The 18,529-nt window shown below is 39.8% G+C and overlaps 1 protein-coding gene across 1 annotated transcript; it reads right to left on the minus strand.

Annotated features, from left to right (window-relative positions):
• Window positions 1-1,685: 1,685 nt before the first annotated feature.
• meox1 (mesenchyme homeobox 1) lies at window positions 1,686-12,922 on the minus strand. Its single transcript, XM_037755763.1, has 3 exons — window positions 11,951-12,922; window positions 7,199-7,371; window positions 1,686-3,103 (listed from the first exon to the last, which is right to left on the minus strand). Exons 1-3 carry the CDS (start codon window positions 12,459-12,461, stop codon window positions 2,981-2,983), a joined length of 807 nt encoding a protein of 268 aa, XP_037611691.1. The 5' UTR covers window positions 12,462-12,922; the 3' UTR covers window positions 1,686-2,980.
• Window positions 12,923-18,529: the final 5,607 nt, after the last annotated feature.

Raw genomic sequence — 18,529 nt, forward strand, 5'->3', positions numbered from 1 at the left:
TCTACTTATAGCTCTGTCAGTGCCTTTCAGGTCACTTCAGACCAATCAGAATCTACAGGAGACCACTTGCCGTTGTGAAAACATTCTTCAGGATTACAGCGCTACAGACAGGATCTAGTTGGCTGTTGATGAGAGCTGATTCCAATCTGACCTCGGGGATATCCGACCTCCATGAGAGATATTAATGAAGATAATCACGGCATCATCGGAAGGGATTTTGCGTAAAGCTAGCTGTTGCAGGAGCTCTCACAGAACACCCATATTACACATTTGGGTTGAGTAATCCCTCTTGATAAGATTTTGTCGCTGCGACCCCCAGACAGGAAGATTTCACTTAAGTTTGTGACCTGGGACAATGTAGCTGTTATCCTAACCAGACAGGATTAACGTTTAGTTTTCACGTCATTATTCAGTCTGACATCATGTTAATGTCTGATATTAATATGGAGGGGGCTGTTCATTTTTATTTGAAAAGGTACAATGTGCATTAATCCAACTAATGTAAATGTACCCGAGTTAGAAACTATTTTTCATCGGCATCCTAAAATAATAAAAATAATACAATATGTACAATAATTAAGAACATACTACATTGGTAAAAAGTAGGGCGGTCAATCGATTAAAATATTTAATCACGATTAATTGCGTGATTGTCCGTAGTTAATTGTGATTATTCGCAAATTAATTGCGCCTTTTTTATCTGTTCAAAATGTACCTTGAAGGGAGATTTGTCAAGTATTTAATACTCTTATCAACATGGGAGTGGGCTAATATGCTGCTTTATGCAAATGTATGCATATATTTATTATTGGAAATCAATTAAAAACACAAAACAATGACAGATATTGTCCAGAAACACTCACAGGTACTGCATTTAGCATAAAAAATATGCTTAAATCATAACATGGCAAACTGCAGCCCAACAGGCAACAACAGCTGTCAGTGTGTCAGTGTGTTGACTTGACTATGACTTGCCCCAAACTGCATGTGATTATCATAAAGTGGGCATGTCTGTAAAGGGGAGACTCGTGGGTACCCATAGAACCCATTTACATTCACATATCCGGAGGTCAGAGGTCAAGGGACTCCTTTGAAAATGGCCATGCCAGTTTTTCCTCACCAACATTTTGTGTAACTTTGGAGCATTATTTATCCTCCTTCTATGATAGTAAGACATGGATTCCTTAGGTTTTCTAGTTTCATATGATAGATTGCGTTAACACGTTAATGAAATTAGTGGCGTTAAAACGAATTTGCGTTAACATGTTATTGTGTTAACTTTGACAGCCCTAGTAAAAGGCATATACAATACAGTTAAACAACAGTTATGCTGTTCAAATACCTATCCTAACCTTAAATATTCAAGTTCAATGCCTAACCTTAACCATCTCGTGAGAATTTTGCAATTTGTGTTTTAATTTCTAGACACAACCCTATAAAGTAGGGATACACTGATACGACTTTTTAAGGCCCGATACCGATACCTGGGCTTTGGGTATTGGCCGATACTGAGTACCTATCTGATACCAGTGTTTAATTAATACGCTGTATGCCTCACTGTGGTGCAGTGACTGGGATAATTTTTTTTATGTGTAATGCAACATCAGGCTTGACTTAAACATTGCTTTCCCAACTTTGGAAAACAAAATATAACAAAGAAATACATAGATACTAATTAATTGAATTGTTATCTATTATTAAAATAATAGATCGTAGATCAGCAACTTGGCAAAAAATCTTCAAAATTAACAGGAATTACAATTTAACTGTAACCCTTTTTAATTCAGCAACAAATTGGTGAAATCTTTAACAGGAATTCATATTCCAGTATGTAATGTATATAATATGTAAACATAGAATTGCATTGAATAGATCGGCCACATTGTCACCGATACCCGATCCAGCTATTTGAGTCGGTATTGGCCCGATATCCGATTGGTGCATCCCTACTATAAAGCTCAGATTGGTTGGTTGTTTGTTGTTGTCCAATCAGGGAAACAGCCACCAGACGAGTTTGAATCCCCCCCAAAAGGAAATGAGAGATATGTGCGGTGTATCTCTAGAACCAGGAGAATACTTTTGCATGCTTAAAGGGACATGAGAGTACACGCAGACTCACATATGATTTATGACCTTTGATGTCAGCTGCCAACATCAAAAGCAAATGGGAGCAAACGTCTCCTCAGTTATTATTTTCTTAGCAATTGTAATGTCTGACCTAAAGGTCTCCATGTGATGAAACCATCAGCCAAGAATACAGATGTATCTACTGTCCAATCGTAACTCAATTGTTGCGGGTGGAAGAAATTATCAAGATATTTTTTTCCCATTTTCCAGCAGATGATTTATTCTATTTGCAGAAACAGGCAACATCTGTGTTTTATCAATAACATTCAACATGTATAAAAAAAGAATAGTAAAAAAAAAATGCTTGACAGATTAAAAAAAAAACTATATTCTAGGAAAAAGAAACTGACAAAATGAAAAAAAATCATTTGATTTTGGAGGCACTTATGGCTTGGCAACACTTGTGCAGTCTGAGTTTTCCCAGGTGGTTGTAGTCAAGCGTCAAAGGCCATGATTACAATACTGGAACCAAAGGGGATGCTCTCAAACACAATCACATCACAGTCTGATATGTCATCACTGGCCTTAAAGCTTCTGTCTGGACTTTGTCACTGATCTACAATGACCATAAGTATCATCTCTAATATTTTAAACACAACAAGAGGTGGCCTCTTGAACAGAGTATTCATCAATAGTGTATCAAAAATGCAGTTCATTATGGACATAAATCAACTATTTACAACAGCAAAAGAAGATGCTCTGTGGTTTCTTTCCTGGGAATTAAAAAGAGTCTTGATTGATTCCTGCAGCTTTCCATAGAAATGAGTGACGGTTGCATTGTGCTGCGTTGGCGTCCAGTTGACCCCCAGTCTCTCCGTGTCATCTCCTTTTTCATAACGCCGTCCCCCTTTGTTCATTCAGAGCTGGGCGAGGCCGCTGAGTCAATGTCGTCATTTTCCTGGTCGTTGGGCGAAGACGACTGTCCTCCCTTCACTCTCTTCCACTTCATCCTCCTGTTCTGAAACCACACTTTCACCTGTTGTACAGAAATAAAGCAAAATGCTTCATTAGATTATGCATTAAATTAAAAGTAGATAATGAACAATTGTGTTAAAAGATCGTGATGTCATCAGCGTACATAGACAAAATTGTTGTGGTAAATTTGCCTCAGACATATTGCCTCTTGATGTTCTCCTTTTGCAATAATTTAAGATTGATGATGTTGATTAATTTATTAGTAGATCAACAGAAAATTAATCTGCAACTAATTAAATAATCCATTAAACGGAAATTATTTTTTATGCAAAAATGCTAAAAATCCGCTGGCTCCAGCCTCTCAAATACGAATATCTGCTTGTTTTCTATGATAGTAAATTGAATAGCTTTGGGTTTGGATTCAGATCAAACAAGCAACTTGAAGACATCACTTTGGATTCTGAAAAAGTGTGATTTTTTTTCTCCACATTTTCTGATATTTTTTAAGATAAGATAAGGAAAGGTCTTATTGATCACCAGAGGGGAGATTCGGTTGTTGCAGCAGCACAAGGACAGGAACAAATACAGATAGATAGTAGGGCTGGGATGATACACCTATCTCCTGATTCGATACTATCACGATACTTCGATAAGTATTGCGATTCTACAATTAATGCAATTCAATATTATGATTTATTGCTATTTTTATTAACTTTTTTTAACACTAGACCATGAGAAAAAGTTGAATCGTACACTTCTAAGGACCTTTACTTTGGAAAATCTCTAAATAAATACATTAAAATGTTTGATTTTCAGCGTGTATGTAGTCAGAGATGTCCTGAAGTCATTATATATACATTGTCAGGAATTATTTATTACATTTTTCCAGCAAAGAAACTACAACAATAAAAGCTGTAACTTTTGTTCTACCTCCGCATAGACTCAAATGAAGCAATTATATTGATTCTGGCATTACAAAATTGATATCAAAATCGTTAAAAAAATAGGTAAATCAATATTTTCCCCCACCCCTAATATAAAAAATGAAAAATAAATAAAAACAGAAACAATTCAAGAGCAATTAAAGAGAAGATTACAAGGCAAAAGTGACAGTCGTATGATGGGATTAATAGCGGTAAAGTCAACAAGGTATAGTGTATGTACACCAGACTAACGAGCGTTTAAGCATTTAACCATTAAGCAATTATTTTGAGAAAATAATCGTCAGATTAATCATTAAATGTAAACAATCATTAGTTGCAGCCTTACTTGAGTATAACAATTAATATTATAAATGAAGTACTCAGCATAAGTTATACTAGATGACACTCACACAGACAGTGCAGAATGTTTTTTTCTTTCACTGAATTAGAACTTGTAACAAGATCACTGTGGCTTTTCTCCCCGTTTCACAATTTTTAGCAAAATTTACAACACGGTCAGCGGAAAAATAGACAAATAATCCCCCACAAATCTCCAAGCGCGGTATACAGGATAAATTGGCTCAGTTTGTGTTGGCCTTGCAAGGAGCATGAATTGTCAGTACAAAGCTCTTGGTTCTGGCTCAAAAATCTCTGCGAATGCAGGCGGAGAGTATCGTATAGACAGCGGGGTCAAAAGAGTCAACTATCAGGATGTCAGCCTACACAGGATGTGAGTTTACAGTGTGGATAGAGCTCATCTGTGTCATTGCACTCCTCTGAAAAGGACAATGATATCATGCTTCAACTGTCCGGCCAAGAACAGCAGCAAAAACATACACTTCCTGTAATTACAGGGAAAATACCGCAGACAAAAAAAACTGAGGGGTGAAACACTTGTTAAGTCTGTCATTGAGAACATTCACTCAAGATTTCACAAAGTATAATGACAGAATGCCTGAACTGTAGTTTATAACACCTACACAATATGATGCATTAATTAAATACTGATACGTCAAATTAAATATGGTGATTGTGTAACACTTTAGCCATGTTTGATATAGTAGATGAAGTGATATGAATGTTTTATTAACTGAGAATTAATTGGTCGTTAATGGGTTGACAAAATCCTCAAAAGTGTCTGTTATTCTATACTTTTCTTATCGTCAACAAATCCCCCAAAAAACAATACAACAAAACCTGTCTGTGGCTCTCAGTCTATTCGTTCCTAAAGACTTAGATCTTTAATAATGGGTCACTATTATATGGTTTATTTTTCTTTTAAAAAGGCAGAGTAGTTTTTAGCAAACATTACTAAAACAGGAGTAAACAGTGCATTTGTTGGGGACTATTTTCAGCTGCGGATTAATTCACGTTTAGGTCCATGTGATACTAACTCACTCAAAATAAACTACTAGTTTTTGGACAACAATGGTGCTCTATGACACAGAGGGATAAGATAAATCAAGCTTTGATATACAGGTTGTTAATAGTAGGGGTGGGAAAAAATATTGACTCCACTATGTATCATGATTTTTTACAATTTTGAAATAGATTTTTTAATGCCAGAATCAATATATTTGAGTCATTTGAGGAAGTTACTGCTTTTATTGTTGAACAAAATACATATACAGAAATAGAATTGATTGGATTAGATTAACTCGAAGTATAAAACATTACATTTCCCTTATAAATTAAAAAGAAAATACCACTTATTTGTGAAGGAAATGTCTTTATTCTTTGATATATTTGACTTCATGACATCTCTGACTACATACATGCTGAAAATTAAACATTTAAACATATTAATTTAGATATTTTCCAAAGTAAAAGTCCCTAGAAGTGTATGATTCAACTTATTCCCATGGTCTAGTGTTAAAGAAGTTAACAAAAATCGCAATAAGTCGTAATATCGAATCGCAATACTTGTAGAATCGCGATACATATCGAATCGGCACCCAAGTATCGTGATAGTATCGAATCGGTAGATAGGTGTATCGTCTCAGCCCTAGTTAATAGGTTGTTAGTTAATAGGTTAGTATGATGAATTAGTTGTTGGTTTTGGTCTTTTGATGGGATTTGTTGGCAGAAGAAAAAGTATAGAATATCTCCAGCCTCATCTTTTAACTAATACAACCCATTTAAACCAGTTGTATTAGGTTGAAATGCAGCGACACTAAGCTCAGAGCTCTTTGTCTTAGTTCATTAAACCATTTTAGAGTTGTGATTTTCAGCGACGACAGATTAACAACTAAGATCAAGCAAAGTGTTCAACTAAATTCAAATTTGAAGATGACTGTAGCAGCTCAATGAATGACCTCTGCACACCCCATTCTGCATCCCCCCCCTTCGCCCTGCAACTCTGGGATTCAAATGAATCTGTTCCCACATACTGCAGCCTGAGTTCTTCTGCTCATCGCGGCTGATTGAAAGGACGGCGAAACGCCAAAGCATGTAGGATGAGTTGGAAAAAGAAGCCGAGTTGCAGTGGGAGCTCTGAGTGAAGATGGAACCCGGCTGTGTGAGTGTGTCTGTCTGTACAAGTGTGTGTGTGTGTGTGTGTGTGTTCCAGAGGTCTGGGAAATAGATTTAAGGAGCAGACGGCAGTATGTGTGGTCACTGTGGCACCGTGGCCTCATTAGGAGGAGCTGGGACACTGGGCCTGACAGGCAGACTGGGGTTTCATCCAGCAGCATCGACACATGTTCGCCCGATTTTCATCGAGTCTGGAGCTGCCGCCCACTCATTAAAGCTGCATGTCATTCTGCTACGACCACAGGATGAAAAATACTGTGGAAAAATACCGTTCATTATAATCTAAATGCATCTATGTGCATGCATTATTATTATTATATATATAGTGGAAGGAGACACATTTAGAATACTGTGGATACCGCATACTTTAAATAAGTGATGATTTGTTTTATTTATTTTGTTAAATTTTTGTATTTTATGCTGCTGGAAATCAATTATGTGAGTTATTAAGGGGTCTTATTTATTCTTATTATTTATAACACAAACCTTTCTACTAGATTTTGTATTGTTTGGGGGTGATTCAGAGGATTTCTTGTATTAAAAAGTACAAAATGAGAGATTTCTTTAAACATAAGTGAGTCACATTTGACATTTGATGAAAACAAAATGTACTATTCTCATAAGATATTTGAATAATGACTCATATGGAGTGATAATAATATAATAGTTATGTGTTTATAATCGAGGGAGAGGTGGCGTACCTGTCTCTCTGTGAGGTCCAGGTTGACGGCGATCTCGTAGCGGCGGAGCCTGGTCAGGTAGTTGTGGTGGGTGAACTCGGCTTCCAGCTCTCTCAGCTGCTCCTTGGTGAACGCTGTGCGCTCTTTCCGGGCCTTGCAGCTGGAGTCCACCTTAAAACTGGACTCCTGGATATCTGGAGGGAAAAGGAAATGCATTTCGTGCAGGTTTAGGAGCTTGTTTGTTGTCCCGCTCTTGTATGCTGACAAATGAATATATTTTTTGCATTATTTTAGAGGAAGATATGCGTGTATTTTATGTATTTTTTTTCATCACATTTGTTTTAAATAGGGGTAAAAATGAAGGTTAATGTGATACATTTACATCTTAATAAACAAGTTCTCCTCTTTCTTATATATAAGGGAATATGGATCCAGTTTGTCTGACATGGTGATTCCACAACGCCCTTCTGTTTTCATTGTCTTCACAGCTAATCTGATTTGAATTAGCTCTCCAGTCATGTTGTGACCAGCCTCTAGTTGACTATTAAACAGACCTTAAGGACCTTTCCGACCAACAAACCACAACTCCAAAGACTCTTTAGTGGGAGGCCCCTCATATAGTAAACACCAAAAACCAGCACTTTAAAAACAGACCACCCTGACCTCCTGAGCTTACGAGTCACCTGCAGCGTGTGTGCAGCGATGTACATTTCTGTGAGCGTGCATGCAATTTTTGCTGCCTTTATTTGTTTGTTTGTTTACACATTTGAGTACAAATCTGAGCATTCATTCATGGAGTGTGTGTGAGAGCATATCGGCAACAGGGCAGGGCCCACCAGTCCAGCCACAGAGGGACTGAGTTAGGAGAGGAATGCAGCGGAACATCGTTAAAGCCTCTAACAAAAGAACAAAGGTGCGGATGTGTCCAGGTCGGACTGCTACGTGTGTGTGTGTGTGTGTGTGTGTGTGTGTGTGCGTGTGTGTGTGTGTGTGTGTGTCGGGAGATTTCCCTCCGGAGCAGTCGGGGGGGGAGATTCACATTAACTCATCTCAACATGACAGCAAATACATCAGGACAAAGCCTGAGATATCTCTATGAATATGGCGGTCAGTCATAAGGAGTTATAAGGGTCGACCTGTAAATGTGGTCTGAACTACGCTGACATCAGTTCCAGTGATGGGAGTCGCAGTTTATTGCAAAGATTTATAGAATTCCCCGAGTTCATATTTCCCTAGGAAATGGGCAAATTTTAAAGCTCATTTACCAGGATAAACATAAATGAAAGCTGGTTGATTTAGCTTTCAGTAAAAACCTCTCTTGTGTATTAAAGGGAAAGAGTTTTTTGGGTAATAATTGTGCATTGGTAGCGACACCAGCAGCTGATGTAATCTCTAGAAAATGGTTCTAATTTGTCAAAGTGAGAAGTTTTGCTCGGTGCGTGCCAGAGAAGCGGGCCAGAATGTGAAATGGACTGCTGTACATTGAGCCAGATGTGACTGGGCAGACCAGGACGTGTGCATGTGTGTGTGCAAAAACGCCTGATGTGTGCGCTGGAATACCCACGCCAAAAAAAAAACCTTCTTATTGTTGTTTAAGTGTCATTAATGACGCGCTGCCCCGAGTGTGCCGACGCTGCCTGTGCCGCGTCAGGTCTGGTCTGGAGCTGCGTCAAGCAGGTTTCGTTAAGACTTGAACACCTGGCGGGGCTCAAACTGGTTCCCACTAAACAGGCCCCCAATAAATATCCTGCACAGCCAGAGACCGTAAACTAGCAGGGAGAAGGCTTCTGCACTCAGCGGGGGCCCAAAGACAAACAGCATTTGGTGCCTTTTTGGGTGGATGGTGCAAAAGTAGTTTGTCTTCATCAGGACTGAATTAAAGCGGTTGTAACTTAAGTGATTGTTTTAAATCAAAAACCACAGGTGAGAATTACAGGTGGGGCTGATAGCTTAATTTATGGGTATATGAGTTAGGATGTTTCATCGGTATTTAAATTTCCTTATTTACTACTATTTACTTATTTGTAAGCCGAAATCAACTAATAATGTGTTTTTTTTAACACTTTATAATGTGTTTGTAAGCAGATATAAGGATATTTTTAAGTGTTTATTAATGTGTATAAATGGGTAATGTATGCTTGACAATATAAATTATATTTCTGCTTATCAACATAAATAATATATAGAGTTTTGAACACATTTATTAACACTTCTAAACTCACCTGTGAATGATTTGTACATGTGTACGAACAGTTAATAAATGCCTTGTTAGGATTTGATCATATGTGGTCATGCAGCTGTGTTACTATGCATTAATTAACTGTTATAATTAGTGAATAATACATTAATAAACACTTAAAAATGTATGTAGCTAAATAATCTGAATTTTAAAAAGTCCTTTTATTTGCTATATTTATTATAGAGTGTTAAAAACCTCTCATTAAGTGTTTATATTCTGCTAATAAATGTTAAGTAGGGGGTAAAAATTAAGTGTCACTGTTTGATTTTATGGTGAAACATAACTTTTATTCATAGATGTTTTTTTTCTAAATTTTTTTTAGCCAATTCAATCTAATAATAATAATGTTGGATTTGGTTATAGTAGCTTTATTATTTGCTAATAGTAGAGTATATATATCAATGTTCCTATTACATATTGTGCTGTATTATAAACATAATTATTGGTCAAACTTTGGACTAAAGCTGATATCAGATACCACTTTTGGAAACTCTTAAAGTGCACCACATTTCCATATCTGTATAAACACAAGCAGGCTGTACAGCAGCTCAGTCTGTCTGTAATGCGAAAGAAAGCCTTCGGGGCATTTTCCTAATATATGCTCTTCTACCAGCTAGTCAATACATAAGACTGAATGGCTCTTTTTTTTCTTCCTGAAACCAAGAACTGATGTAGTGGTCAGACATGTTGCATGCACTCAGTGGGAGATTGTGTTACGGCTTAACGACAGGAAAATGTCAATGGATAAGAATGTAAAAAGTGGGCTCACAGGCAAAGTGATTTTACCAGACGTGGTCTGGCATGTTTTCAGTGTAGTGAGTGGAGGTTACAATAAGGTAAGAAAGGGAGGGGGTGCGGGGGTGAGGGTCTGTACTCCCCCACCACCCCCACCATCCCCTTCAATTAGGCTGCTGCAGACATGTAGTTTTTCCTAATAATTATTCTTTATAATCACAATTGGTTTGTTACGTTTGGACAAAGAGAATCACAACAGAGAACTTGATGACAATATCTTGAAGTGTTGCTGTATGATGGAGCAAACTCCACCCAGCTACATGTAGTAAGTGGATTAAAGTAAACATTAAGATTTATAAATACTGAGCCACCTTATATCATCTAAAATATGTACAAAAAAACTTTCCTCAAGCTCAAAGTTTTACTACATGCATTTCTCCATAGTACAAATGTGCAGAATTTATTGATAACTTTTCTGTGTTATTGTTTTTAGAGGTGTAAATGTCAGTCTCGTTGCATAAATGATCATCTTTGTGAGGGGAAACAACAGGCTGGAATTTTTTTTTTTTCTCAGTTTAGCAAACGGTTTTCACAGATGAAAAAATGTGAACGTTCCAGATGTGTTGGACGTGGTTTTATTTTCATTCTTCACACTAAAACGTTTTTACACCTTTAGATTCGGTTTAAATATAAACATTTACTTTAGTCCGTCGTGCTCGTTGTTTAATGTTAACGTGTGAAAACTTTTTAGGAATTAGTTCGTCATGGATATCGGTTTGCTTTTTGCTTCCTATTAGCAAGTGTGTAATATGATAGGGGGAATAAATTGTAATCCAAAAGCATACAAAGACATTATTTCAGAGCTCACGACACCAACTCGGAGCAGATACAAGGATATTTAAGGATACATGAACTCAATCTTTTTGTGGAAAAACATTAGTTGGAAATAGTGTGTAATGGGAATATTATCTTATTTTGACTCCCTGGTGTTTGGTGAAGCAGCTGAACAGTATTATTACATGATCACTTTTTCTCTTTAATAGTTTTAGGAGAAAAAGTTCAATAAATTACAGCTGGATTGTATATTAATTTATTGCACTAATTCACTTTTGAGACTTATAAATCTATAATAGATTATATTAAAAACAGTCTGAAGCACCTGTGATGCCTTTAAAGACTTTTCCTCCATAGAAGTCATTTTTTAACCATCATCTGGAACGTAGGCCCTGCTGTCATAAAACAATGGTCCATTTCCAACGGAAACAGGAGCGCAATGAAATGTTCACCCGTTAAATCATTTCAGCCTTTTTGAACAATAAGAGGATGCAACTGCGAGTTAAAGTGTGTGTCTTGAACACAAAAGTCTTGACACCTTCTCACCTTTCACATAGCGATGTGGTGAGAGTGCTGCTTTAAGACCGATTTGGTGAGGAAATGGAGGGAGAAGTTTGTGTCACTGCCAGCTGTGATATAGGGCAGGGAAGAAATGCCTAAACCTTGACATACTCAACATTTGCTTCACTTAAAATGGAGCAATAATGGTGTCAAAAAAAATCACGGTATTGCTATCATTTTTATTCTTTGCTGCTGTTTCCTCCTCATCTTTTCCTTATATTTCCACCACCATACACACCAGTGTACAGTAGTCAAAGAGGAATGTGCACTATCATTTTTTAATACTCCCACATGTGCATTTTATTAGTGTAAGTTTTCCTTTCCTAAGCTTGGTGTGATTAGTTTTTGGATGCTCTTCTTTCCCAATAAAACCCAGCTGACTCCCATCCATCCCAGTGACTCACCTGTGACATCTCTCTTCCTCTTATTGGAGCTCTTCTTGTCGGAGTCGGCCGACGCCACGCTCTGCGGCGAGTATTCTCCCTCCAGGCACCCGGGCACGGCCCCTGGGATCCTGTCTCCCCCTACACTGTCCAGCTCAGGCCCTCCGCCTCCGCCTCCACCGCCACCTACTACCACAGGTGCGACGATGGCCGGGCAGGCCTCGGGCGCTCTCACCCGCGTCTCGCAGGGGTTGAACTGCCACTCGGCTCTCTGGTAACCCCCCTGCTGGCTCTCTTGGTACAGTCTGTCGTCGCGGGGGTAGGCGGCGTGCGGCGCGGTCGGCACCAGGCAGGAGCTGGAGAAGTCTGTGTAGGCCAGGAAGTCGGGCTTCTGGTGGAGGGAGAAAGAGGCCTGCTGGTAGGGCGACTGCAGATTGGCTACCGGGACCCCGGAGTGCGGGTTCCTCATGCAACCCCAGATGGAGCTGCTGGGGTGGGCGCTCCGCATGCAGCTGCTGGCTGGCTGATCCATGGCGGTGATGCAAAAACACTTCACACAATCTTGATTAATGTCTTATTACGTCTTTTCCTTTGCAGAGGAGTTGGAAACCCCCCCTCAGAAAGTAAGTTAGGACTGGAAATCTGTATCAAGTCTTGAGAAGCATCCACTTCAGCTGACTAAATGCACATCATCGCCTCACTGCATCCACCTCAGGAATACTCACTTCTGTCAGAGGCTGTTGACTCTTCCACAGCCCAAAACGCGCGAGAATAGACGCCTTCCTGTGACAGCGTGTTTCCCTCTCTCTCTGGGAGTGTGCGTTGACGTCCTTCGGAGCCTCTGGTCCTGACACACTCTCACACACTTTCCCTCTATCTTGCTCTCACACACCCTCTCTCCCCTGACTGATCTGACTGGCTTGTGGCTCGGCGGGAGAGCTGCATCCGCAACTGCATGACTCCCCTTCTCGGGCTGGCTGTTTTCACAACTTTTCTAAGGCATTCTTGACAAGTGAGCCCTCCTCCTTTTTAAACATATAGGTGGGAAAGAGTGGCAAGTTTATGGAGTGTAACGTGAGATTGCAGAGGAGGAGCCCTGCCGGCCACATGTTGGTAGTACCCTCCAACCAACCCTGCTTCATCAACTATTAATCACGGGGGAAATTTTATATGCACATCTAATGGGCTTTCCAGACGCGGGGCTTTTTAAAGGGACATTGTCCGTAAAATATAAAGTGAGCACCCACCCACATGAGAGCTGGGGACCCCGACTTATTTCAGCTCCTTAGCACTTTCTGACACCCAATTTAGTTCCTTTTTTGACACCCTTTAGAGGAAAGTTAACCCTAACCCTTTCCCTCTGCACCCCTGATCCCCGCCTGTCCTCTCCAATCTAAAAAACTATTTTTTTTCTTTCCCCTGTTTTTATGACCGTATGTGTGTGTGTGCACATTAATGCTACACACCCAAATCCACCTGGCTGTACTTTCTTTAACTTTGAGGTGATAGAGGGACTGGATTTGATATTGGCTCGCAGGCTCTCACACCTCTTGAGGTTTTCTCACTTTAGTGAAACACAATATGAAATTTCAGAACCACATTTCAAAAACACAAGCTAATATTTTTCTCTTAGCAAACACTGTGCTATTTTTTTTCTGTATGGTCGCTGTGTGGAGCCCTTCTTACGTCTGATATATTAAGCAGGAGTAGCAATAGTGTATGACGGTGATCGCATGTACATTAACCACATTTGGAACGACAGAGATGTGATTATTCAATTTTCTGATCACTGATTTTTAATCTGTGCAGGCTACTCATGATAGAAGCCACTTCCTTCATGAAGTAATGTCTCTAATACCATTAAAACCTTTTTGGCTAAACCAAAATTTGGGCTCAATTTCAGCGTATCCGTTACCCAATAAACCCACTGAACCACATTTTACACAAATGCACAGTTTCTCTTCATACTGCTCATTTTTGCAAGCTGAGGTTTGCATTCCTCGTGTGTCCTCACTTTGCTCCTGACCTCTCAGACAGGAGGGGAGGTGGATCAGACCTCCATCGAGAGGAGAGAAAAAAGAGAAGATTTAGAGATAGAGGCTTTTGGAGACGAAAGGAGGAGAACAAAACCGAGATAAAGAGTGCACCTTAGAGAAAGGGAGAACTTGTTTTGCACATCTGTTAGTGACTAAGCCAGAAAGAAAGAGGAAAAATTGGCTAAAAAGCAGCTGACATGACTGTATCGCTGACCCTCTTTCTTGCATTCAGTTGCCACAAAATCATTCAAGAAAAAGAGAGAAATAATAATAAAAAAGTCTGAACATCCACTACCCCGAAGGTGAATGAAAGTAAAAAAGAAGCCAAGAGAAAAATTCAGATGAAGTGAAAGCCAACAACACTAGAAGGGGACAGAAATGAAAGAAAACAGAGAAAGTCAGATAGAGAAAGAGAGTCAGAAAGCAGAGTGTTTGAGGTCACACACCAAAACCCTTTCCATTTACCCAGCGAATTGTTGAGCCATGAAGCATCCCTCGCTTTTACTGGCAGTCTGAGCTCTGGCCGCACCGCAGGGAGCAGAGGTTACACTGCATTTGTGGTCAAAGCAGGGGCCATCTGTGTGTCAGTATAAATTAGAGTGTGTCTGTGTGTGTGTGTGTGTGTGTGTGCTGTGTGCTGTGAAAATATACGTCAGTGTATCTCACTGAAAGAGGTAATGGGTGTTGAAATGAAAGTGATGGGAAAGAAAGAATATCCATCCCTTCACACTATTTAAGAATACTGTGCTGTGTGCAGTACTATTGCACAAGCAAAATTCCCCCTTGTGGAAAATACAGTATGTCTTATCTTATCTTTTATGTGTATTTCTTAAGGCTGTCACATCGCCATAAATCGCATGATTGTCCATGATTAATCGTGACTGATCGCAAATTAATTGCACATTTTTGTTCAAAATGTACCTTAAAGGGAGATAAGTCAAGTATATTTTTGCTGCTTTATGCAAATGTATGTATATATTTATTATTGGAAATCAATTAACAACACAAAACAATGACAGATATTGTCCAGAAACCCTCACAGGTACTGCATTTAGCATAAAACAATACGTTCAAATCATAACATGGCAAACTGCAGCCCAACAGGCAACAACAGCTGTCAGTGTGTCAGTGTGCTGACTTGACTATGACTTGCCCCAAACTGCATGTGATTATCATAAAGTGGGCATGTCTGTAAAGACGAGACTCGTGGTTCCCAGAGAACCCATTTACATTCACATATCTGGAGGTCAGAGGTCAAGGGACTCCTTTGAAAATGGCCATGACAGTTTTTCCTCGCCAAAAATTCGTGCAAGTTTGGAGCGTTATTTAGCCTCCTTCACGACAAGCTGGTATGACATGGTTGTAGGTTTTCTAGTTTCATATGATACCAGTATCTTCACTCTCCACTTTAAAACTGAGCCCGCTACAACCTCTGAAAGATCCACTGCATTAATGCGTTAAAGAAATTAGTGGCGTTAAAAACGATTTTGCGTTAATAACGTCAGGGTTCGGCTTAAAATGACTACGTAAGCTTTTAGTTTCCGGGACACAAACAGCGGTCTCTTGGGGAAAGTCCTGTGTTTGTTTGACCCAACCACCACGTACCTAGTAGACCTTCTCGCTTGTTATACCTGTTATTATACCACGTAACTTTCATTCGACGGTTGCTAGATATACTACGTCACCTGCTCTGCGCGTCACTCGTTGTACTACGTCACTCGCTGCGGCCTTCCGCGGTCTATCATTACAGTCGTATTTGTGATACGTCAAAGACAAACGTAATCTGCTACAAAATACAATTTCCTTCCAAACTTAACAGAGAACACAGTTTAGTTGTATGGGAACATAGTTTTTGGGAGACAGGGCTGCTGTGTTTGTAAAACTGTAAGAGTGTTTGTGTTAGAAACTTGGGAGTGTGTGAACTCTTTCTCAGTCATACACACCACGGATTGCAGATAAATGAGCTGGACATGAGTCACATCTCCCCTCACCCTGCCGACAACCTGTTTCTGTCAGTCTAGCACTGACTGTGTGTGTGTGTGTGTGTGTGTGTGTGTGTGTGTGTGTGAGAGAGAGTGTGTTTGTGTGTGAGAGTGAGAAAGTCAGAGTAAGTAGTATGAAGAAAAATTTAGATTGTATATATGTGCACATGTTTAAGTTTTGTAAACTGTGTTGTTTTATGTGCACGTCTTCATGCTTCCAAATATATATGTGCATGACGTGCTAGTGTGACCGTGTGAGTGTAAGTGTGTGTGTTTTCATCTGATCCATCTTCGTGACACTGGCAGGATTAGAGCCCTCCATCAGTCTCCTGTGTTTGACAGCGTGACCCCCTGTGACCCCACGTTCACCTGGGTCTTACTGGACTGTGAGAGCCTCTTATCTCTGCTACTGTTTTGGGGACGAGCGGGGGGAGGGGGTGAGTATGAGAAGGAGGGATGGGAAAAAGAGAGCAGGAACAATAAGGAGGACAGCAAAGCAAAGAGGCTTTTTAAACTAAATGCAACATAATAAGCAAATGTTTATTTCCAAGATTCAGTGAAATGCTTCTAGGGACTCTGTAGCCTCATGTTTGGATAACTCACTCCACATTTGTGCCACTGAGATAGTATCTGTTGCCCAGCTGACAGACAGATAGGAGCCAATAAACACGACTGCTGGTTTCTTTCACTCCTGCTGGTGCAGCCAAGAACCGAATCAGAGCAGCTTCTGTGCAACCAGAGCATGAAAAAGTACGACTCTACTTGAGTATCAGAAGATAGATGATCAAGCCACAGCATTCAATCTTTTGCTCAGTTAAAAATCTGAAAGTACATGCAGTAAAATCCTAACGCGTCAAAGTACTCATTCATAGTTTTATCAATGCATAATGTCTCACACCATCAGTATCTTAAAGGTGCAGTGTGTAGGATCTGGCAGTGTCTAGCGGTGAGGTTGAGATTGCAACCAACTGAAGCTTGAAGCCTCTTCCGTGTGCCAAGCACGTAGAAGATCTACGGTGGCCGACGTGAAAACGCGAATGGCCCTCTGGTGAAGCAAGAGAGAGAGAGTGGCGGCGACGGGAGCGAGTAACGCTATCGACGCCAGCCTATGCTGTCCTGGGCTACTGTTGAAACATGGCAGTGCAACATGGCAGACTCTGTGGAGAGGACCAAGCCCCCAGGAAGAGCGCCAGGCTTTGATGAAAGTTTTCGTAGTGGCCAAACGGCGGTACTACAACTTCCGTGTCCGTCACGTGATGCCATTGGGCCCAAAAATACTTTTCCCCATAGATTTATGTTGGGAAAGAGACGTCTGTAACTCAACGGGTATTTTTTTTGTTGAGGTAAATTAACTTCCCTGTATGAACTCTTGAATAGCCGTTATTTAAATCATTAGGTCCTAAAAGTTGTGAAATGCACTAATAGCCGAATCCAGAGTTATTTTCCTTCCTCCATTCATGTAAATGAGACCCAGACCGCGGCTGGAGCGAAAGCTGGGAGGCTACTGCTCCTGCTCTATGGGCCCAATGGATGCGCAAGATCGCCAAATGATCCGGGTACTTTATCACTCGGCAGTCAGGCCATTTTGGCTTCATGCGCCACTGAGTAACTCTCATAGGAATGAACGGGAGCTCGCCTACAACGCTGTATCCAGTTCTCGTTATACATCCGTAACGAAAACACAGCAATTCTTATTTTACGGTGATTATACACTAAAGAAAACACACTTAATATTATACACCAATTCTGCCAATAGATCCCCCTAATTGTTACACACTGGTCCTTTAATGTTGTAGCTGTTCTACAAATGCCCTCTAGTTTACACTCATTGCATCATATTTTATGAGCTCATTGCAGGTTTGGCATGTAAAACCTTAATCTTGAAAGTAAACGTGCATTTGAGCGAAATAATGTATTAATGTAAACACAAAACTATAATGTACAACTTGTAATTATATCTTACAGTGACATGTTTATGTGACCATATTCCTTATTTTCTTTAGAAACTGTCTTTCATGAAGTCTACTGTAAACAAAGAAAAAGACAGGAATAGCTGGAAGTGGTTATTCATGCTCAACCTGATTCAATAACAATTTATAACGCACAATAGACTGTATAAACAGCTTCAGGCATTGAGAGATGTGGGTGAGATGGATGGTGTGTATTGTATTCTTTAGTTTGCCAACAGCTTTACCTAAAGTTGTTAGCAGAGTTGGCGAAGTGATAGACTGCTGCTCTGACAAATGGACTGGATTTTAAAGGCTGCGTAGCCAAAAGAGAAGGAAGCTGCCAGAACTTCTGACTGTGAAAACTTGTCAAAATAAAAAAAAGTAGGATAGTGTTTATGTCCTCTGCTTGAAAAAGTCAGCCAAGCCAGCAAATTAAATTGGTGTTAATTGATTAACAAATGGTGTGGTTACATTAGAAAGCACCACATAATGAGCATTCTCTAAAGCAATGTAATTCCTGGCCACAACAGTACAGCTTTCAGCATTTTTACTAATAGTTCTGTTGCAAAGACTTGGCTCACAGATTATTAGAAAATCTCCGGATGTCTGACTGACTGACAGATCCATCATAGG

The sequence above is a fragment of the Sebastes umbrosus genome, chromosome 20 (genome assembly GCF_015220745.1).
Source record: "Sebastes umbrosus isolate fSebUmb1 chromosome 20, fSebUmb1.pri, whole genome shotgun sequence".
Classification (NCBI taxonomy): domain Eukaryota; kingdom Metazoa; phylum Chordata; class Actinopteri; order Perciformes; family Sebastidae; genus Sebastes; species Sebastes umbrosus.